Raw genomic sequence first — 18,293 nt, forward strand, 5'->3', positions numbered from 1 at the left:
CCTGCGTTGCGTGAAAAATTCATAAAATAGAACATGCTGCAATTTTCACGCAATGCACAAGTGATGTGTGAAAAACATTGTTCATGTGCACAGCCCCATAGAAATGAATGGGTCAGGATTCAGAGCGGATGCAATGTGTTCACGTCACGCATTGCACCCGCGCGGAAAACTCGTCCGTGTGAAAGGGGCCTTAGGGTCATTGTCTTGTTGGTAAACTTTCAACCCTGTCTGAGGTCCAGAGCACTCTGGATCAGACTTTCATTAAGGGTACTTTCACACTAGCGTTATTCTTTTCCGGTATTGAGTCTAGGGGCTCAATACCGGGAAAAAACTGATCAATTTTATCCTAATGCATTCTGAATGGAGAGCAATCCGTTTAGGATGCATCAGGATGTCTTCAGTTCAGTCACTCTTACGGTATTTGGCCGGAGAAAATACCGCAGCATGCTGCAGTATTTTCTCCGTCCAAAATTCCAGAACACTTGCATTATTTTCCATTGAAATGCATTAATGCCGGATCCAGCACCAAGTGTTCCGGAAAAAACGGATCCGGTTTCCCGGTCTGCGCATGTGCAGACCTTTAAAAATGTGAAAAAAATAAATACCGGATCCGATTTTCCGGATGACACCAGAGAGACGGTTCCTGTATTGCAATGCATTTGTGAGACGGATCAGCATCCGTCTATAAATGCTATCCGTTTTCATACGGATTTCCGTATGCAACGGAACTGCCTGCCGGAATCCAACAACGCAAGTGTGAAAGTACCCTAAGAACATCTCTGTACTTTGCAGAATTCAGCTTTCTCTCATCTTCTAGAAGATTTTCCCATCTGCACATAGGATCTTTGAAGCTCAGTCTGAGTGACCATTGGTTACTTGGTCACCTCTCTTCCCAAGGCCCCTTTCCCCCAATTACCTAGTTTGGTAACATAATTTGTTAGGCTGAAAAAAGACAACCGTTCATCCAGTTGCTGTGGCGGTCAAAGAGTCCTGGTTGTTTCAAATGTCTTCCATTTAAGAATTATGGTGGTCACTTTGCTCTTGGGATATTTCAGTGCAGCATACATTTTTTGTACCCTTCTCCAGATCTGTGCCTCAACACAATCCTGTCTCTGAGCTCTATAGGCAGCTCTTTCCTCCTCATGGCTCATTGTTTTCTCTGATATGCATTGTCAGCTGTGAGACCTTATATAGACATGGGTGCGTATTTCCAAATCATGTCCAAACAATTGAATTTACCACAGGTGGACTCCAATCAAGGTGTAGAAAAATCAAGATAAATAGGAAGCCCCCAGAGCTAAATTCCAAGTGTCTTAGCAAAGGGTCTGAATACTTGGAAAATTTTAGTTTTTCCTTTTAAATAAATATTCAAACACTCTGCTTTCACTTTGTCATTATGGGGTATTCATGGGGTAGACCATACAGGGAAATTTCCTGGTAGTCCAATGCCCAGGGTGCTGACCAAGCCCTCTTCAAGGCCACTGGCTGGGTACATCTGATCCTATGAGCATTAATTAATGCTAGGAGCATCAGGTTCTTATGCATCTGATTGGCGGCCGTATGTGCCCTCCTGAATTCAGATGTATGGAGGTCCTCAGGAGGATAATGCGGTTGAATACTGCAGTGAGGGTGACAATATCTTGTTCTGCACTTAGGTATTTGGCTCTGCTGCAGCAGTATTTTATGCTACACTGTGGTTTTTGGTTCTGCTGGTGCAGTTTCTTGTACTGCACTTTGATATTTGGTTCTACTGGGGCAATATTTTGTGCTGCACTAAGGTATTGCTGACCCTGCCTACTTGGGTTGCCCTGCCTTCTGTCAATTTGGACTCGCCTACAAAATGGGTCCACTTTTAGTTTTTTTTTCCTGTGCCACTTTAAGTTCCCAGTCCGCCCCTGACTGTATGTGGGCAAAGATAACAATACTGTTCATATTTCCTAAAACACTAATGTGTGCTAGTTCTATGCAGCTGGTCGATTCATGTTCAGAATATCTTGGGCCCAAAACACCTCAGTCAGATGTTACATTTAAACCAATAAAACTGTTCTTACTTCTATTATTTAGTGTAAAAGTTCCATATTTCCTATTGAGACATATTATGTAATAGAATTCTATAGCGGCTGCTTTTACTTGTAAACCTTCAACTTCATAAAACATCACATATTCTTATTAATCCACACAATAAAGAGACAAAAATAAAATATGTTTAACCGTTTATTGGAAAAATAAAAAATAATTTACAATTCATTATAACTTTCCATAAAAACATCACTTATTATTTCCAGACATAAACAGGAGGATATACAGGACACTATGTAGGAGAACTGTCCATATGCAGTCAGGAGTTCAGTCCGTTCTCTCCCTCGGGGTCACTGGTCTGGATCTCCAGGGGGTTTTCTTCTCCATCTCCTGGGCTCTGGGTGATAGGAATAGTCCTTTCTTCAGCAGCTGGTAGCGCCAGTCTGGGAGCCTGAAAGTGGAGCTGGCCATCCTTGGACATGGAGCACAGTATGTCCTCAGGGTGGACGTCCTGCGGGAGCTCAGCTTCTCGTCTCCACTCTCTGTACTCATGGAAATAGCCGCCATTCTCTGCCTCCTTTTTCTTGTCATGTTTTCCTGAGACAATGAGCCTCCTGCCTTCCGTTTTCACTGTCAGCTCCTCAGGAGAAAAGCCGCTGACGTCCAGGGTGAGCTCAAAGTTTTCCTTCTCCTCTTTGCCTGTGGTGGAAGGGTTTCTGTCAGCGGCTGCAGAGCTTCTGGTCAGATCGGCTCTCCGTTCCATGTCCTGGGCCAGGAGCTGGTAAGCCTGGTTGACACGCTGCCTTCTCCTCTCCATGTCCTTCCTCATGCCCATCATGTCATCTTCCAGCAGACCAAACATGAGCTGTGTAGCCGGCCAGAGAGTGAGGGCAGGCTCCCTACAGACACATATTGTCCTATATGAAGACTGCAGAAGACGGAGAGGAAACATCTTTGGCTGATTCTGCTGAAGCTTCTTGTCTTGGTTGAGTTGAGGCAATGTGTCAGCGTCTGCTTTCTTGCTGCTCAGTACTGCAGACGTCCCAGCTCAGCTTCCTATATATTCACTGCTGTGTGTTCTGGTCTCTTCCAGACACTTCCATGTGCTCTCTGTATATGGAGGGTAAGGGAGGGCACTGTGCAGACAAACACTGAATCATACATGAGGGCCGGGCCGAGGCGGTGCCAGCAACTTCCAGCATGGACTGGGAAAGTGACAAGACAGGTGGGCGGAGGAGCAAAGAGACTGCCCGAGATTGCTGGATAATTCATGCTTGTTTTTATTACCATATGTTACTTACCTTATTTTAGAAGAAATATATGTAAATTTAACATGAAAAATATACATATACAAATTCAACATCTCTAAGGCCGCCAAGGTGAATTACAGGAAATGCATACCTCCCAACTTTTGAAAATTGTAAAGAGGGACAACATATGCCGGCATGCATCGCGGCAATTTTTTTCATACTAGGCCACCCTTTTAACTCTGCCAGAAGCATAATTACTGACACTGTCACAACTGCAGCAGCTGGGGATCGGTTAGGAGGGTGTGAGTCCCTTTATTTTTTTTACAGCATGTGGAGCCTCTGAGACATATTTTTTTTCATGCACTTCAATATCCATTTAAATATTAGCTTATAAATCATCATAATATAGATATTTTAATGTCCAAATTGCACCAAATAATGAAGTTATAGTCTCATATACAGGTAGAAACCATACAGATAGTTTAGTAAGGAGCAATTTAGTAAATTTATTTACTTGGGTTGAAAAGAGGGGCTGTGCCTCAAAAAGAGGGACAATTGGGAGGCATGGAAATGTGGGAAGAAAGGGGTTTTATATTTTCAAAATTTAGCTATTTTTGCTTCGAGCAATAATTATACAATGCATTGGGATTAAACATGAGTAAATCAATTCTAAATTAGTTGGATTTGTCACAAATTTCACCAAAATTCTTCATCTAAAAAAATAAGTTTTGGCGATTTACTGAGGCAAACAAGGCAGGGAAAATGAAGACAGAGGATCACATGACCTTGGGTGGGGCCCCAGTCTGCAAACTTGCCCACAATGCTTTGCAGTCAGCCTAACAGCCAATCAGGAGAAAGAATATGGAATGGTCTATCAGGCTCTATGGCAGCTCTGAAGCACAGATGCCATTTTAAGCTTTTACTTTTTTCTAACAAGACATGTTTGCCATGTCTTTGACATGGAACACCCCGAAATGGCTGTATGTAGATGAGATGCTGGCTTAGTTATTATTCAGTTCACATCTTAAGGCCTATTTAAAAGGTCAAACATTGACTTATAGGATAGCTATAAGTGCAAACCTCTTCCAAAGCAATTACAGTCCATATGTTTGCAAAAGGCACATTTTCCAGCATCATCAGCAGCATATAGTTCATCATATCCGTTGCAAAATTGCTCCTTTTTCTTTCCAAAAGCCTGTTGCAAAACTTATATGGTTTATACCTGTGCAAAAAGCACATTTTCATGTGTCAACAGCAGCGTAATAGTGTATATTTTTCTCACACTCAGGAGACATCCGATTGGGCCTTTTGTCTGGTTTTTTTTTTACCACAAACCTGCTGCAATTTTTTACTAAGTGTGCAAATAAGCATATTTTAGCACATCAAGAGCAGGGTATACTTTGGTTGCACATAGGGGATGTCAAATTAGGTCTGTATTTTTCACCAAAAAAAAAATCTATTACAATTTATAAGAGAACAAGCATATTTTAGTGGTTCAACAGCAGTGTACAGTTGCAAGACAAATTATGTGAACCCTTTGGCATGATATGGATTTCTGCACAAATTGGTCATAAAATGTGATCTGATCTTCATCTAAGTCACAACAATAGACAATCACAGTCTGCTTAAACTAATAACACACAAAGAATTAAATGTTACCATGTTTTTATTGAAGACACCATGTAAACATTCACAGTGGAGGTGGAAAAATTATGTGAACCCTTCGATTTAATAACTGGTTGAGCCTTCTTTGGCAGCAATAACTTCAACCAAACGTTTCCTGTAGTTGCAGATCAGACGTGCACAACGGTCAGGAGTAATTCTTGACCATTCCTCTTTACAGAACTGTTTCAGTTCAGCAATATTCTTGGGATGTCTGGTGTGAATCGCTTTCTTGAGGTCATGCCACAGCATCTCAATCGGGTTGAGGTCAGGACTCTGACTGGGCCACTCCAGAAGGTGTATTTTCTTCTGTTTAAGCCATTCTGTTGTTGATTTACTTATATGATTTGGGTCGTTGTCCAGTTGCAACACCCATCTTCTGTTGAGCTTCAGCTGGTGGACAGATGGCCTTAAGTTCTCCTGCAAAATGTCTTGACAAACTTGGGAATTCATTTTTCCTTTGATGATAGCAATCCGTCCAGGCCCTGATGCAGCAAAGCAGCCCCAAACCATGATGCCCCCACCACCACACTTCACAGTTGGGATGAGGTTTTGATGTTGGTGTGCTGTGCCTCTTTTTCTCCACACATAGTGTTGTGTTTCTTCCAAACAACTCAACTTTGGTTTTATCTGTCCACAGAATATTTTGCCAGTACTGCTGTGGAACATCCAGGTGCTCTTGTGCAAACTGTAAATGTGCAGCAATGGGTTTTTTTTGGACAGCAGTGGCTTCCTCTGTGGTATCCTTCCATGAAATACATTCTTGTTTAGTGATTTACGTATCGTAGATTCGCTAACAGGGATATTAGCATATGCCAGAGACTTTTGTAAGTCTTTAGCTGACACTCTAGGATTCTTCTTCACCTCATTGAGCAGTCTGCGCTGTGATCTTGCAGTCATCTTTACAGGACGGCCACTCCTAGGAAGAGTAGCAGTAGTGCAGTGTCTTACCGTGGACTGATTAACAGCAAGGCTTTTGGAGATACATTTATAACCCTTTCCAGCTTTATGCAAGTCAACAATTCTTATTCATAGGTCTTCTGAGAGCTCTTTTGTGCAAGGCATCATTCACATCAGGCAATGCTTTTTGTGAAAAGCAAACCCAGAACTAGTGTGTTTTTTTATAGGGCAGGGCAGCTGTAACCAACACCTCCAATCTCATCTCATTGATTGGACTCCAGTTGGCTGACACCTCACTCCAATTAGCTCTTGGAGATGTCATTAGTCTAGGGGTTCACATACTTTTTTCCACCTGCACTGTGAATGTTTACATGGTGTGTTCAATAAAAACATGGCAACATTTAATTCTTTGTGTGTTATTAGTTTAAGCAGACTGTGATTGTCTATTGTTGTGACTTAGATGAAGATCAGATCACATTTTATGACCAATTTGTGCAGAAATCCATATAATTCCAAAGGGTTCACATACTTTTTTTTGCAACTGTATAATTTGGTTGCACTCAGTAGACATCCAATTGGGCCTTTTGCTCTTTCCCAAAAGCATATTACAATTTTTCTACCGTTCATAAGTGTGTAAATAAGCTTATTTTAGAAAATCAACAATAGAAGCATATATTTTATCCGCAAGGGTATTCACTTGCGTTCGGGGTTCCGCTTGTGAGCTCCGTTTGAAGGCTCTCACAAGCGGCCCCGAACGCATCCGTCCAGCCCCAATGCATTCTGAGGATGCGGATCCGCTCAGAATGCATCAGGATGGCTCCGCTTGGCCTCCGTTCCGCTCAGCAGGCGGACATCCGAACGCAGCTTGCAGCGTTTGGGTGTCCGCCTGGCCGTGAGGAGACAAACGGATCCGTCCAGACTTACAATGTAACGCTACTTTCACACTTGCGTTCAGAGCGGATCCGTCTGGTGTCTGCACAGACAGATCCGCTCCTATAATGCAGACGTTGGGATCCGTTCAGAACGGATCCGTCTGCATTATAGTTCAGAAAAAAATTTAAGTGTGAAAGTTATTCAGACGGATCCGTCCAGACTTTACATTGGAAGTCAATGGGGGGCGGATCCGTTTGAAATTGCACCATATTGTGTCAACTTCAAACGGATCCGTCCCCATTGACTTACATTGTAAGTCTGGACGGATCCGTTTGTCTCCGCACGGCCAGACGGACACCCGAACGCTGCAAGCTGCGTTCGGATGTCCGCCTGCTGAGCGGAATGGAGGCCAAGCGGAGCCATCCTGATGCATTCTGAGCGGATCCGCATCCACTCAGAATGCATTGGGGCTGGACAGATGCGTTCGGGGCCGCTTGTGAGAGCCTTCAAACGGAGCTCACAAGCGGAACCCCGAACGCAAGTGTGAAAGTAGCCTAAGTCAATGGGGACTGATCCGTTTGAAGTTGACACAATATGGTGCAATTTCAAACGGATCCGTCCCCTATTGACTTTCAATGTAAAGTCTGGACGGATCCGTCTGAATAACTTTTACACTTAGAATTTTTTCTGAACTATAATGCAGACTGATCCGTTCTGAACGGATCCCAACGTCTGCATTATAGGAGCGGATCCGTCTGTGCAGACACCAGACGGATCCGCTCTGAACGCAAGTGTGAAAGTAGCCTAAGGTGGACCAAACCCATGACTTATCATTGTTTATGTAGACTTCATAATAAAAAGTCTGGTAAATGAGTGGAAAACTCATTATCCCCGAATAAGTACCGTATGTGGGTGGCTGTAGTAGTGCAAACAGCAGCAGCAGCACAGTCGCCACCAGCCAGCAGAAGTAGCAGCAGGCCACAGTTCTCCCTCGCTTTCAATAAGTGACAGATTATTATTGAGGACAAAGAGGATGAAATTATGGCTAGCTCACTCATCCTCTCAGTCACAGCAGGATTATGTCGATGTGCAGTGGCTCAGGAGTAGAAGATGGAGGGAGTAGTAGTTATGGTTCTTTTCTCTGGAGCACTATGGTGGTAAGGATTTTCCCTTGCCTGTAGATATCGCAACGATAAAGGTTCTCTGAGCTCGGGCCTAGCTGTGAGGAGCTTACACATGTATGTGCTTACTATAACACAGCAAAGAATAGACTATTGACTATCCAAGGGGTGGACCCAGGTCAATCTCCTGGCAACCTAAGGAGATGAACCAAGGTTGCTCTAAATTGTCCATACAATGCAATTAGGCATGCAAATACCATGAATCAGAACATTTCAGTTGACAATACAAAATTACATCAGTTAATCCTGTTCTGGGGCAGATGTCACTTCTAAGTCTCACACTGTGTCTTTGAGCCAGAGTTCAGCGCATTCCGCCTGCTCCTCGTCCTTGTGGCCCCATAGAAGCCTTTCGTTTACATAATATCTGTCTTCCTAGTAAGGTGCCTTCTTTTTTTCTAGGAAGAGCCAACAACACTCCATGTGTTATGGTAGATACTCAGGATAATCTTCCTTTTGCTCAGTTGTGTGAGAACAGTCATCATTTGGACTGCCATGAGGAGTAGGTTCAGGTGGAGGTGCAGGACTCCATGACTCATATGCATAGCTGTGTTGGTGGACAGAAAAAATTGCAAGGACCAGATCTGCTTCTGTTGTGGTCATCTTGGAAAGTGGTGATGTTGCTGATACCATTTGTGCAGCCTCAAAACATGCCACACTAATGCCAAGCTTGGCTACTGGTAGCTCTCTGCAGGTATCTCCCATATGACAATTTTTCTGCAAAGTGCCTGTAGACAAAACCACTGCTCTTTGCAAAATCTACAGGATGAAAATAAACCATGGGTATTGAAACACAAATATAGGCATCACTGCTCTACTGCAGCACATGAGGCGGTGTCACCAGATCCAGTGAGAAAATAGAACTTGCCAGAAAATGGAACTTCATTCTTCTGGACGTCTTTGTAGCAGCCAGGCCGCATTCACAAGCACTACACTGTCATTGTCATCTTCAGTAACTGCTTCACCCGCTCAGACTCCTACTTCTCCTCTTCCGCGTCAGTCATCCATAATGGGATGTGTGGCCAGGAAACAACTCTATGTGCCCAACAAACTTGTGTTCGAGCTGAATTCCCACCTCGACTAGTTGCTGGTAATGCAGCTGCTACCTCACCACCTTTAGAAAACTGATGGTGTGCACTTAGCCTTGATGGAATAAACCTAGCTTCCATTTTTTCTCTACCAAAAAGCCATCCCTGTACTCTCACAAATGGCACAGAATTTGAGCTGCTACTTGTCTCTTGCACTGTCTCTGTGCAGCAAGGTGCATGCCATCATTGACACCTAGAGTAGTTGTAACAGGCAGTGACAGTACATGTCTTTTACGGGTCACTGGGTCAGCAGAGGTAATACAACCCCACAGCAAAGAGGCCAGGTCCTACTGACACCTTCATGTTTGTGTAGGTCTGGTTTCACCTCCTTCTCAATGAACATCTTTCCTTCTCCAACAGAAACAGAGTAGAGCATTGCTTCCACTCCCCCTCCTATCAGATATGCAAATTGAAGCATTGACATGCTCATCATGGACTAATGAGCCTGGGTGGGAAAAGACACACAGCAGAATGTTGCTACAGTGCATCAAGCAACAAATATCCCACTCGATGTCTCCTGGCCAAATACAACTGGACAAGGTGGGCAGTGATAATGGCAGGAACATTGTCGTTGCACTACATTTAGAGGAAATAATTTTAGTAGTGCAACACCTTGCAGAAGGTGCTGGCTATGTCCAGGAGAGTGTCTGTCTTCTGGACTTGAAATGACAGAATGGTCTGCCTTTGCACAGCTTGATCCACAAGAATCCATCTCGATGAAATTCCACCTTATATATGCTGGGGCATCGTTAAGAGCACCATAAAGCGGCCAATGTTTACATCCTGTATGAGACCGCCACAGCAGGAAGCAGGTGCTATTTTGAGGTCTGGCAGCGGCAGCTCATCAGTTTGTTGCATACACAGGCCCTTCAAAGAGGCCACTAGATTTGTCAGTAGGGACAACAGAGACATCAACAATGTCATCGCCATGATATTTACAGCATAGCAAACACTCATGCTGATGCAATAAGGGATTGTGGAAGATGAACAACACATCTTGCTGCCACCCTTTAGCTGTTAGGGACCCATAGAGGAGGAAGTGGAGAAGGATGAGGAGTTAACACTGGTGGAGAAGTAGTTTGATGATGATAAGCCAACGACACTGGCCATAACCCGTCATCACAGTAAAAGGGGGGTGCCTCCACTGCGATGGTCACGTGACGCAAGGGGAGCAGATCTCTGCTGTGGCCAGTGTGTCAACAGGATGTTGATGCAAGCTCACCCACAGCTGAAGAGTTGGCAGGTAGGTATGAGCTCTGCCACAGGTCCGACCACTCTGTGGTGTCTGAAAAAAAAGTTGCATAACCCACTTAAGGCATCATTTTAGACTGCTTGTTCAGAACATGCCACTGCTTCTTCCCATACTACCATATGAGATTATATACACACGCATCTCCCCTTTTTAAGGCATAATCAGACCTGAAATGCATTTCAAGAAACTTGATCATCTCTGTTAATTTGGCTTCCGATTTGAGCATAAATTATTGGTATGGCTTGTCTTGGAATAATCTCACTTGTTTTTCCCAAGTGATGGTTGTTCAATGTAGCGGTACAGGTGCGGAAAGCATCTAAGGATTTGTCTCCTTTTCATGATATTAGTGCTAAATGCCCCTTGTCATATAATGATCTGTTCCCTCGGGTACACACTGGAAAGCTTTAGTAAATTTGATGGTCCCCCATGAGAATAATGAATTAGATTTATTATATCATTTGCCTGGTGTTTGGAGCATTTTATTTGCATTGCACTAGGGATGAGTGAATCGACTTTGGATGAAATATTCGAAGTCGATTTGCATAAAACTTCTTTCTAATACTGTTACGGAGCAGGAGCTCCGTACGGTTCCGTACGGTATTAGAATGTATTGGCTCCGATGAGCCGAAGTTATTGCTTCGCGAAGTCTTGTGAGACTTTGCGCAATAACTTCATAAATTAATTTGTACTGTAAAAAAACATTTCCGGGTTCGGTTCCAAGTGGTACTTTGTTCGGGAAAAATGGTTTTCTACAGTACTAATTAATTTATGAAGTTATTGCGCAAAGTCTCACAAGACTTCGCGAAGCAATAACTTCGGCTCATCGGAGCCAATACATTCTAATACTGTACGGAGCTCCTGCTCCGTACAGTATTAGAACGAAGTTTTATGCGAATCGACTTCGGATGTTTCATCCGAAGTCGATTCGCTCATCCCTACATTGCATCATAAATAACGGCGACACGCTCAACGCCTTTGGTTTTAAAATTCAAAATTGGATGTGGTAAAGCCAAATCTAAGGGCCCTTTCACACGAGCGGATCCCATGCGGGTAATCCGCTGCATGGAAAAGCGCCAAGCCCCGTTCCGGACAGCAGAAACACGGAGCAGTAACATGATTGATAATGCTCCGTGCCTCTCTGTGATCTTTGTACTACAAAATCACTCCCAGCAGCCGGGGTCATTTTCAAGGTCAGTGGTAAGTACACCATAAATGTCTGAGGTAAGAACCACTCTTTAGGCTCTGTTCACACGTGTGTTGCAGTTTCCATTTATAGAAGCTCTTCTGAAACCATCACGACAGACCTCGTCGTGTTATAATCGCATACGTCAGGTTGCGCCAACACGTCTGCAAGTAACCGCATGCAGCGCTATCTTTCCTGTCAGATTTGAAGTAATCTGAAGCAGATGTGAACAGACGCTCAGGGTACTTGATGGTGTCGCAGATACGCACAAGAATTTGCCCAAAGTTAATGTGCCAGGTTTTTTTCATTCAGAATCTGTGAGGAGACCTCATGCCTTTGCCCCGAAGGCGGATTTCATGTCAAATCCGGAATGTGGATTGTCACCTATACACAGGATAGGTGGCACACGCCCGGCCCGCTGCTCTGACCAGTCACTATGACGCCCAACGGCGACGAGGCGGTCGGTGATTAATGTCAATTGTGGAAAGACCCTCTAAATGTATACACGATTGTGCGTTTTATATTACACAGATCAGTCTTCAGGCTAATAGCACACACCACAGAGAGCTCTCCTCAGTCCTGTGCCTCCTTAACCCTTTATCGCCCTGGATTAGGCATCCTCTCATTGTTGTCTGCTGTGTGTGTACCCCCGGGAAGGTGTAAGGTAGAAGAGCTGCCTCTCCTCTTCCCTCCCGCCTTTGTGTGACACGCTCCGGCAGCGCGCGCTCCTCCGGCCTCCACCCTACGACACACGGTGCTCCTCCTGACAGAGCGCGAGCAGCTCTCCCCTAATACCCGATCTATTCCCTCCCTTATATGGTAGTGAACTCAAGTCCCGCACGAGAGAAGCACCTTATAAGGAAGCGGCAGAGGGCTGTGGTGTGCGCTGGAGCGCTCTGATTGGCTGGATGGTATCATAGCAACCAATTTTCTCCCGAGTCCTGGCTTAGCGCGTAGTCTGCGGTGTATAGTGTGTGCTATAGATATATATATACACAGTGCAGAGTATATAGTGTATATACACAGTGCAGAGTATATAGTGTATACCGTGTATATATACAGTGCAGAGTATATAGTGTATACCGTGTATATATACAGTGCAGAGTATATAGTGTATACCGTGTATATATATACAGTGCAGAGTATATAGTGTATACCGTGTATATATACAGTGCAGAGTATATAGCGTATACCGTGTATATATACAGTGCAGAGTATATAGTGTATACCGTGTATATATATACAGTGCAGAGTATATAGTGTATACCGTGTATATATACACAGTGCAGAGTATATAGTGTATACCGTGTATATATATATAGTGTATACCGTGTATATATATACAGTGCAGAGTATATAGTGTATACCGTGTATATATATACAGTGCAGAGTATATAGTGTATACCGTGTATATATATACACAGTGCAGAGTATATAGTGTATACCGTGTATATATATATAGTGTATACCGTGTATATATATACAGTGCAGAGTATATAGTGTATACCGTGTATATATACAGTGCAGAGTATATAGTGTATACCGTGTATATATATACAGTGCAGAGTATATAGTGTATACCGTGTATATATACACAGTGCAGTGTATACCGTGTATATATATACAGTGCAGAGTATATAGTGTATACCGTGTATATATATACAGTGCAGAGTATATAGTGTATACCGTGTATTTATATACACAGTGCAGAGTATATAGTGTATACCGTGTATATATACAGTGCAGAGTATACCGTGTATATATACAGTGCAGAGTGTACAGTGTATACGTGTATATATACAGTGCAGAGTATATAGCGTATACCGTGTATATATACACAGTGCAGAGTATACCGTGTATATATACAGTGCAGAGTGTACAGTGTATTATACAGTGTCAGTCTACGGTGTATAGTTGGAGCTATGGTGTATATCATGTATTACACAGTGTATATTGTATATTATACAGTGTATAGTGTTTTATGTATTACACAGTGCAGAGTATATAGTGTATTATACAGTGCTTAGTGTATTATATAGTGTATTGTATTATACAGTGTACATTATATTGTATATAATGTATTATACAGTCTATAGTATATAGTGTTTTATATAGGTTATAGTATATAGTGTATTTAGTAAATTATATTGTATATAATGTGCTATACAGTCCATAGTATATAGTGAAGTATACAGTGTATAGTATGTTGTATATAGTATATTATCAAGTGTACGGTATATAGTGTATTATGTAGTGCATAGTATACTGTATATAGTCTGTTATACAGTGCATAGTATACTGTATATAATATACATTATGAACGAGCAATATTATATAGTGTAATATAGTGTACTTGTGTAGTAGCCATATAATTACATAGTGTATATTGTGTACTAGCCTAATATATATATATATATATATATATATATATATATAGTGTGTGTGTGTATATATATATATATAAATAATAGTGAGTAGTATATAGTGTATATTGTGTACCATCAATATTGTATAGTACACAGCATATAGTATATAGTATAGTGTACAGCATATAGTACATTGTATACGATACTGTATAGTGTACAGTGTATAGTGCATTGTATACGACACTGTATAGTGTACAGCAGGGTGTAGATAGGCGCAGTGTATGGCGGCAGTATACAGTGCACTGTATCGGTTATGGCTCCTGTGTTCGGCAGTGCGCCGCTATGGAGACGGCCGCCGTGTCTGACAGGAGAGAGCTCGGGTCCTCCCGGTATGTTCGGTCGGTATACGGTGTGTACAGTGAGCCCTACAGCCGCCGTGTCTCTGTCGCCTCTGCTACATCTAGAGAAGAAACACCACAGAATATACAATTATCCATTTATCAGCCAGTGCGGCGCTGCGGAAAGCTGCAGTATCTGCAGCCATTGCTACTGACAGGTAGTAGTAAACGTTCAGACACTTCTTTTACTTCAGAGCTGTCATTCCCCGGTGATATATAGGACTGGAATCCCTATGGATGCGGTACCGCTCCAGTGCTCACAACTGAATACAAGTGCGGTAATGCGGCTCTATATAAAGCCGGGCGGCGGGCACCGCATAGAGGGGTGATCTAGGAGAGCCCACCTCAGGGTCCACTGGTCACTAGTAGTAATATACAGGGCCGACTGTGACACCACCGTGAGCAGCCTTATATGGAGAGGGAGCAGCAGAGCACCGAGGAGGCGCCTCCGTCCTGTACATCCGCCTGGTGTCCGTCATCTGTCATATGTCTGTCTATCTATTATCTATCTAATACCTACCTATAGGTCTATCTGATATTGATCTGTCTAGTTATCTATGTGTCCATCTATTGAATATTTATCTCTCTATCTCCTATCTATCTATCTATCTATCTATCTATCTATCTATGTGTCTGTCTGTGTATCTATCTATCTATCTATCTATCTATCTATCTATCTATCTCCTATCTATCTATCTATCTATCTATCTATCTATCTATCTATCCATCTCCTATCTATCTATCTATTATCTATCATCTATCTCTCTATCTATCTATTATCTATTCTATCTATCTATCTATTTCCTATCTATCTATCTATCTATTTTCTATCTATCTATCTATCTATCTATCTATCTATCTATTTCCTATCTATCTATCTATCTATTTCCTATCTATCTATCTATCTATCTATCTATCTATCTATCTATCTATCTATCTATCTATCTATCTATCTATCCATCTCCTATCTATCTATTATCTATCATCTATCTATCTATTATCTATCTATCTATTATCTATCTATCTATCTATCTATCTATCTATTTCCTATCTATCTATCTATCTATCTATCTATCTATCTATCTATCTATCTATTATCTATCATCTATCTATCTATCTATCTATCTATCTATCTATCTATCCATCTCCTATCTATCTATTATCTATCATCTATCTATCTATTATCTATCTATCTATTATCTATCTATCTATCTATCTATCTATCTATCTATCTATCTATCTATCTATCTATCTATCTATCTATCTATGTGTCTGTTGGTCTGTCTGTCTGTGTATCTATCTATCTAGCATGTAAAAGGGATCACCGAGCACAGGGATGTGAAAAAGGTACATTTATTGCTCTGTAGCCATAAAACACAATCACTTGCTTGGAAAAAAAACTCCAGGTGGAAGCTGAAACGTTGCGTTTTTATGGATACAGAGGAATACATCTTTTTTTACATCCCTGAGGCACAGTGATCCCTTTTATATGATATTTGGGACTGTTTGATCAAGGTCTGGATTGCGTGCAGCATACATTCAATACTTCATTCTCTAGTGCTGCTGTCTATCTATCTATCTGTCCATCCATCCATCCATCTATCTATCTATCATCTATCTATCTCATATCTATCTATCTATCTATCTATCTATCTCTCTTTTATCTATCTATCTATCTATCTCATATCTATCTATCTATCTATCTCTCTATTATCTATCTATCTATCTATCTATCTATCTATTATCTATTATCTATCTATCTATTATCTATCTATCTATCAATCATCTATCTATCATCTATCTCTCTATCTATCTATCTATCTATCTATCTATCTATCTATTATCTATCTCTCTATCTATCTATCTATCTATCTATCTAATATCTATCTATCTCATATCTATCTCTACCCGTCTTATCGTTTATCTATTTATCTGTTACATCTCTTCTATCTACCTCTTTATTATCTATTATATTTAATACATCTTTAGTTGGGAAACAACAGATGCTATAAGGATACGTCCACACAGTCAGGTTTCTTGATGCAGTTTTGGAAGCCAAAACCAGGAGTGAATTAAAAAATGAGAAGCCGTATCTGTCCTTTTTACGTTCTCTCCTTTTATGATCCGCTTCTGATTTTGGCTTCAAACACTTCTTGCTGCCTCTGTGCCATGAATGTGGAGGAGAGAACATTCTATCTGTTCCGTACATTATATAAATCATCTGCTCCTTAGAAGGAAATAACATGATGGTCTTAGAAGTATCTGGGCACATCCTTAGGCAAACACTGTCACCTACCCCGATAAACTGGTTCTTCTCTATACACACCAAGAGGCACTGGAATAATAAATCCATGCGACTGGCAGACAGCATCCGGGTGTGAAATAAATGGCATCAACACGAGCAGCTTTGCCCTTTTCAGCCAGACCTTCATTTCTGTTCAGTAATTGTATCACTGGTGGCCTCATTCACAAGGTCTTGACTTAAGCAGCACCTATTAGGCTGGATTCACACACTGCTTTGTGCTGCATCCTTTGTGGCATTGTAAAGGATGGAAACACACGTGCCATTTATTCTGGCAGTTTTTGTGATTATTGAGCTAAATCCAGGAGTGGATTCAAAGGAAACAAGAAATGTGACTCAAGGACTTCTGTCTGACATGGGAATACCCCTTTAATGGGGCTTGCAGGACCTCACAAATTCCCTTTAATTAAGGAACATCTGTCAGCAGGGTCAACCCTATTAAACCAAAGATACTGTCAGATAGGGTTGATCCTGGTGATTCCAACAATATCTTATTTATTCTACTATGCTGTACCATTCAGGACAAAAATCCTTTTCTTGTAATATGCAAATTAAGCTCCTGGAGCACCAAGGGGCTGGCTGAAGCTTTGGAGCACCAGTTCGTCAAAACCACACTGCTGAAGACACTCCCTCCTCCCCTTGGATACACAGGGCTAGGCATCTGGCCCTGTCAGTCTCGCAGTTGCGCCATTGTTCCCAGTATCAGCGCAAGCGTTAAGGATCTGCCCCTGCTTCCCAACCAGATGTCTGTCCCTGTCAATCAGGGGGATGTGTCTTCAGAAGTGTAGTGTTTATGAACTGGTGCTCCGAAGCTTGAGCCAGCCCCTCGGTGCTCCAGGAGCCTAATTTGCATATTGCCAGAAAGGGATTTTACTCCTGAATGGCACAGGGTAGAGCAGGGATGCTCAACCTGCGGCCCTCCAGCTGTTGTAAAACGACAACTCCCACCATGCCCTTCTGTAGGCTGAAAGCTGTAGGCTGTCTGGGAATGGTGGGAGTTGTAGTTTTGCAACAGCTGGAGGGCCGCAGGTTGAGCATGCCAGGCGTAGAGGAATAAATAAGGTATCGTTGGAATCAGCAGGGTTAACCCTACCTGGCAGTATTCCTAGTTTAATAGGGTTGACCCTGCTCATAGATGCTCTTTAAAGTTTACAGTCTAATATGGAAAACACTGTATTCAATTTGTACTGGTTTGTGGCATTTTTATGGCATTTTTGAGGTTTATTGTTATGTTTTCATAAAGCAGAATGCTCTGGGTATTGTGTTTTTTTCAGACATTGTTGCACATGCTGTGTGATAGATTTGCAAATTATGCTCGCCACTTTTGTTCCTTACTTTACACCAGCATTTTGCGCCAAAATAGCGGCATAGACCATTAATAAATGTGGTGCATTTTTTTACACCACTTACTCATGCCCCATTTTCAGCTGCATATACAGTGTGTGCAGCGGAACAGGAAGACCTGGGAACACATATGGTCGGGACAATAGACGAAAATCCAGTGTGAGTGCAACGGAGACAGTGGCATCGGCGATGCGACAACGGCTAAATGCTGACCAAACTATCTTCGTAGATAAGACAGAAGATGTCAGGATTTTGTAAAAAGTCTGAAGAACCCCTTTAATATAGAACATGTAACAGGGTCAGCTATGTGCATGGTCCTTTACCTTATAGTCGGTATTGTACCACTTTTATCTAGAATGACCCCCATTTCTTAGCTCTATTGTTTGTATATATAACCGTGTGCAGCCATTTTGTTTTTTGTAATTGTGGTCCTTTACCCTGTCATGAGATCCCACTCGAGGAATGCACAGTAAGAGGC

At 42.1% G+C, this 18,293-nt stretch overlaps 1 protein-coding gene across 1 annotated transcript; it reads right to left on the reverse strand.

The window, feature by feature from the left end:
* Positions 1-2,338: 2,338 nt before the first annotated feature.
* LOC121005736 (heat shock protein 30C-like) lies at positions 2,339-3,027 on the reverse strand. The gene has a single exon (XM_040438505.1). The coding sequence runs from the start codon at positions 2,969-2,971 to the stop codon at positions 2,339-2,341; it is 633 nt and encodes a 210-aa protein (XP_040294439.1). The 5' UTR covers positions 2,972-3,027.
* Positions 3,028-18,293: the final 15,266 nt, after the last annotated feature.

The sequence above is a fragment of the Bufo bufo genome, chromosome 6 (assembly GCF_905171765.1).
Source record: "Bufo bufo chromosome 6, aBufBuf1.1, whole genome shotgun sequence".
Taxonomy (NCBI): domain Eukaryota; kingdom Metazoa; phylum Chordata; class Amphibia; order Anura; family Bufonidae; genus Bufo; species Bufo bufo.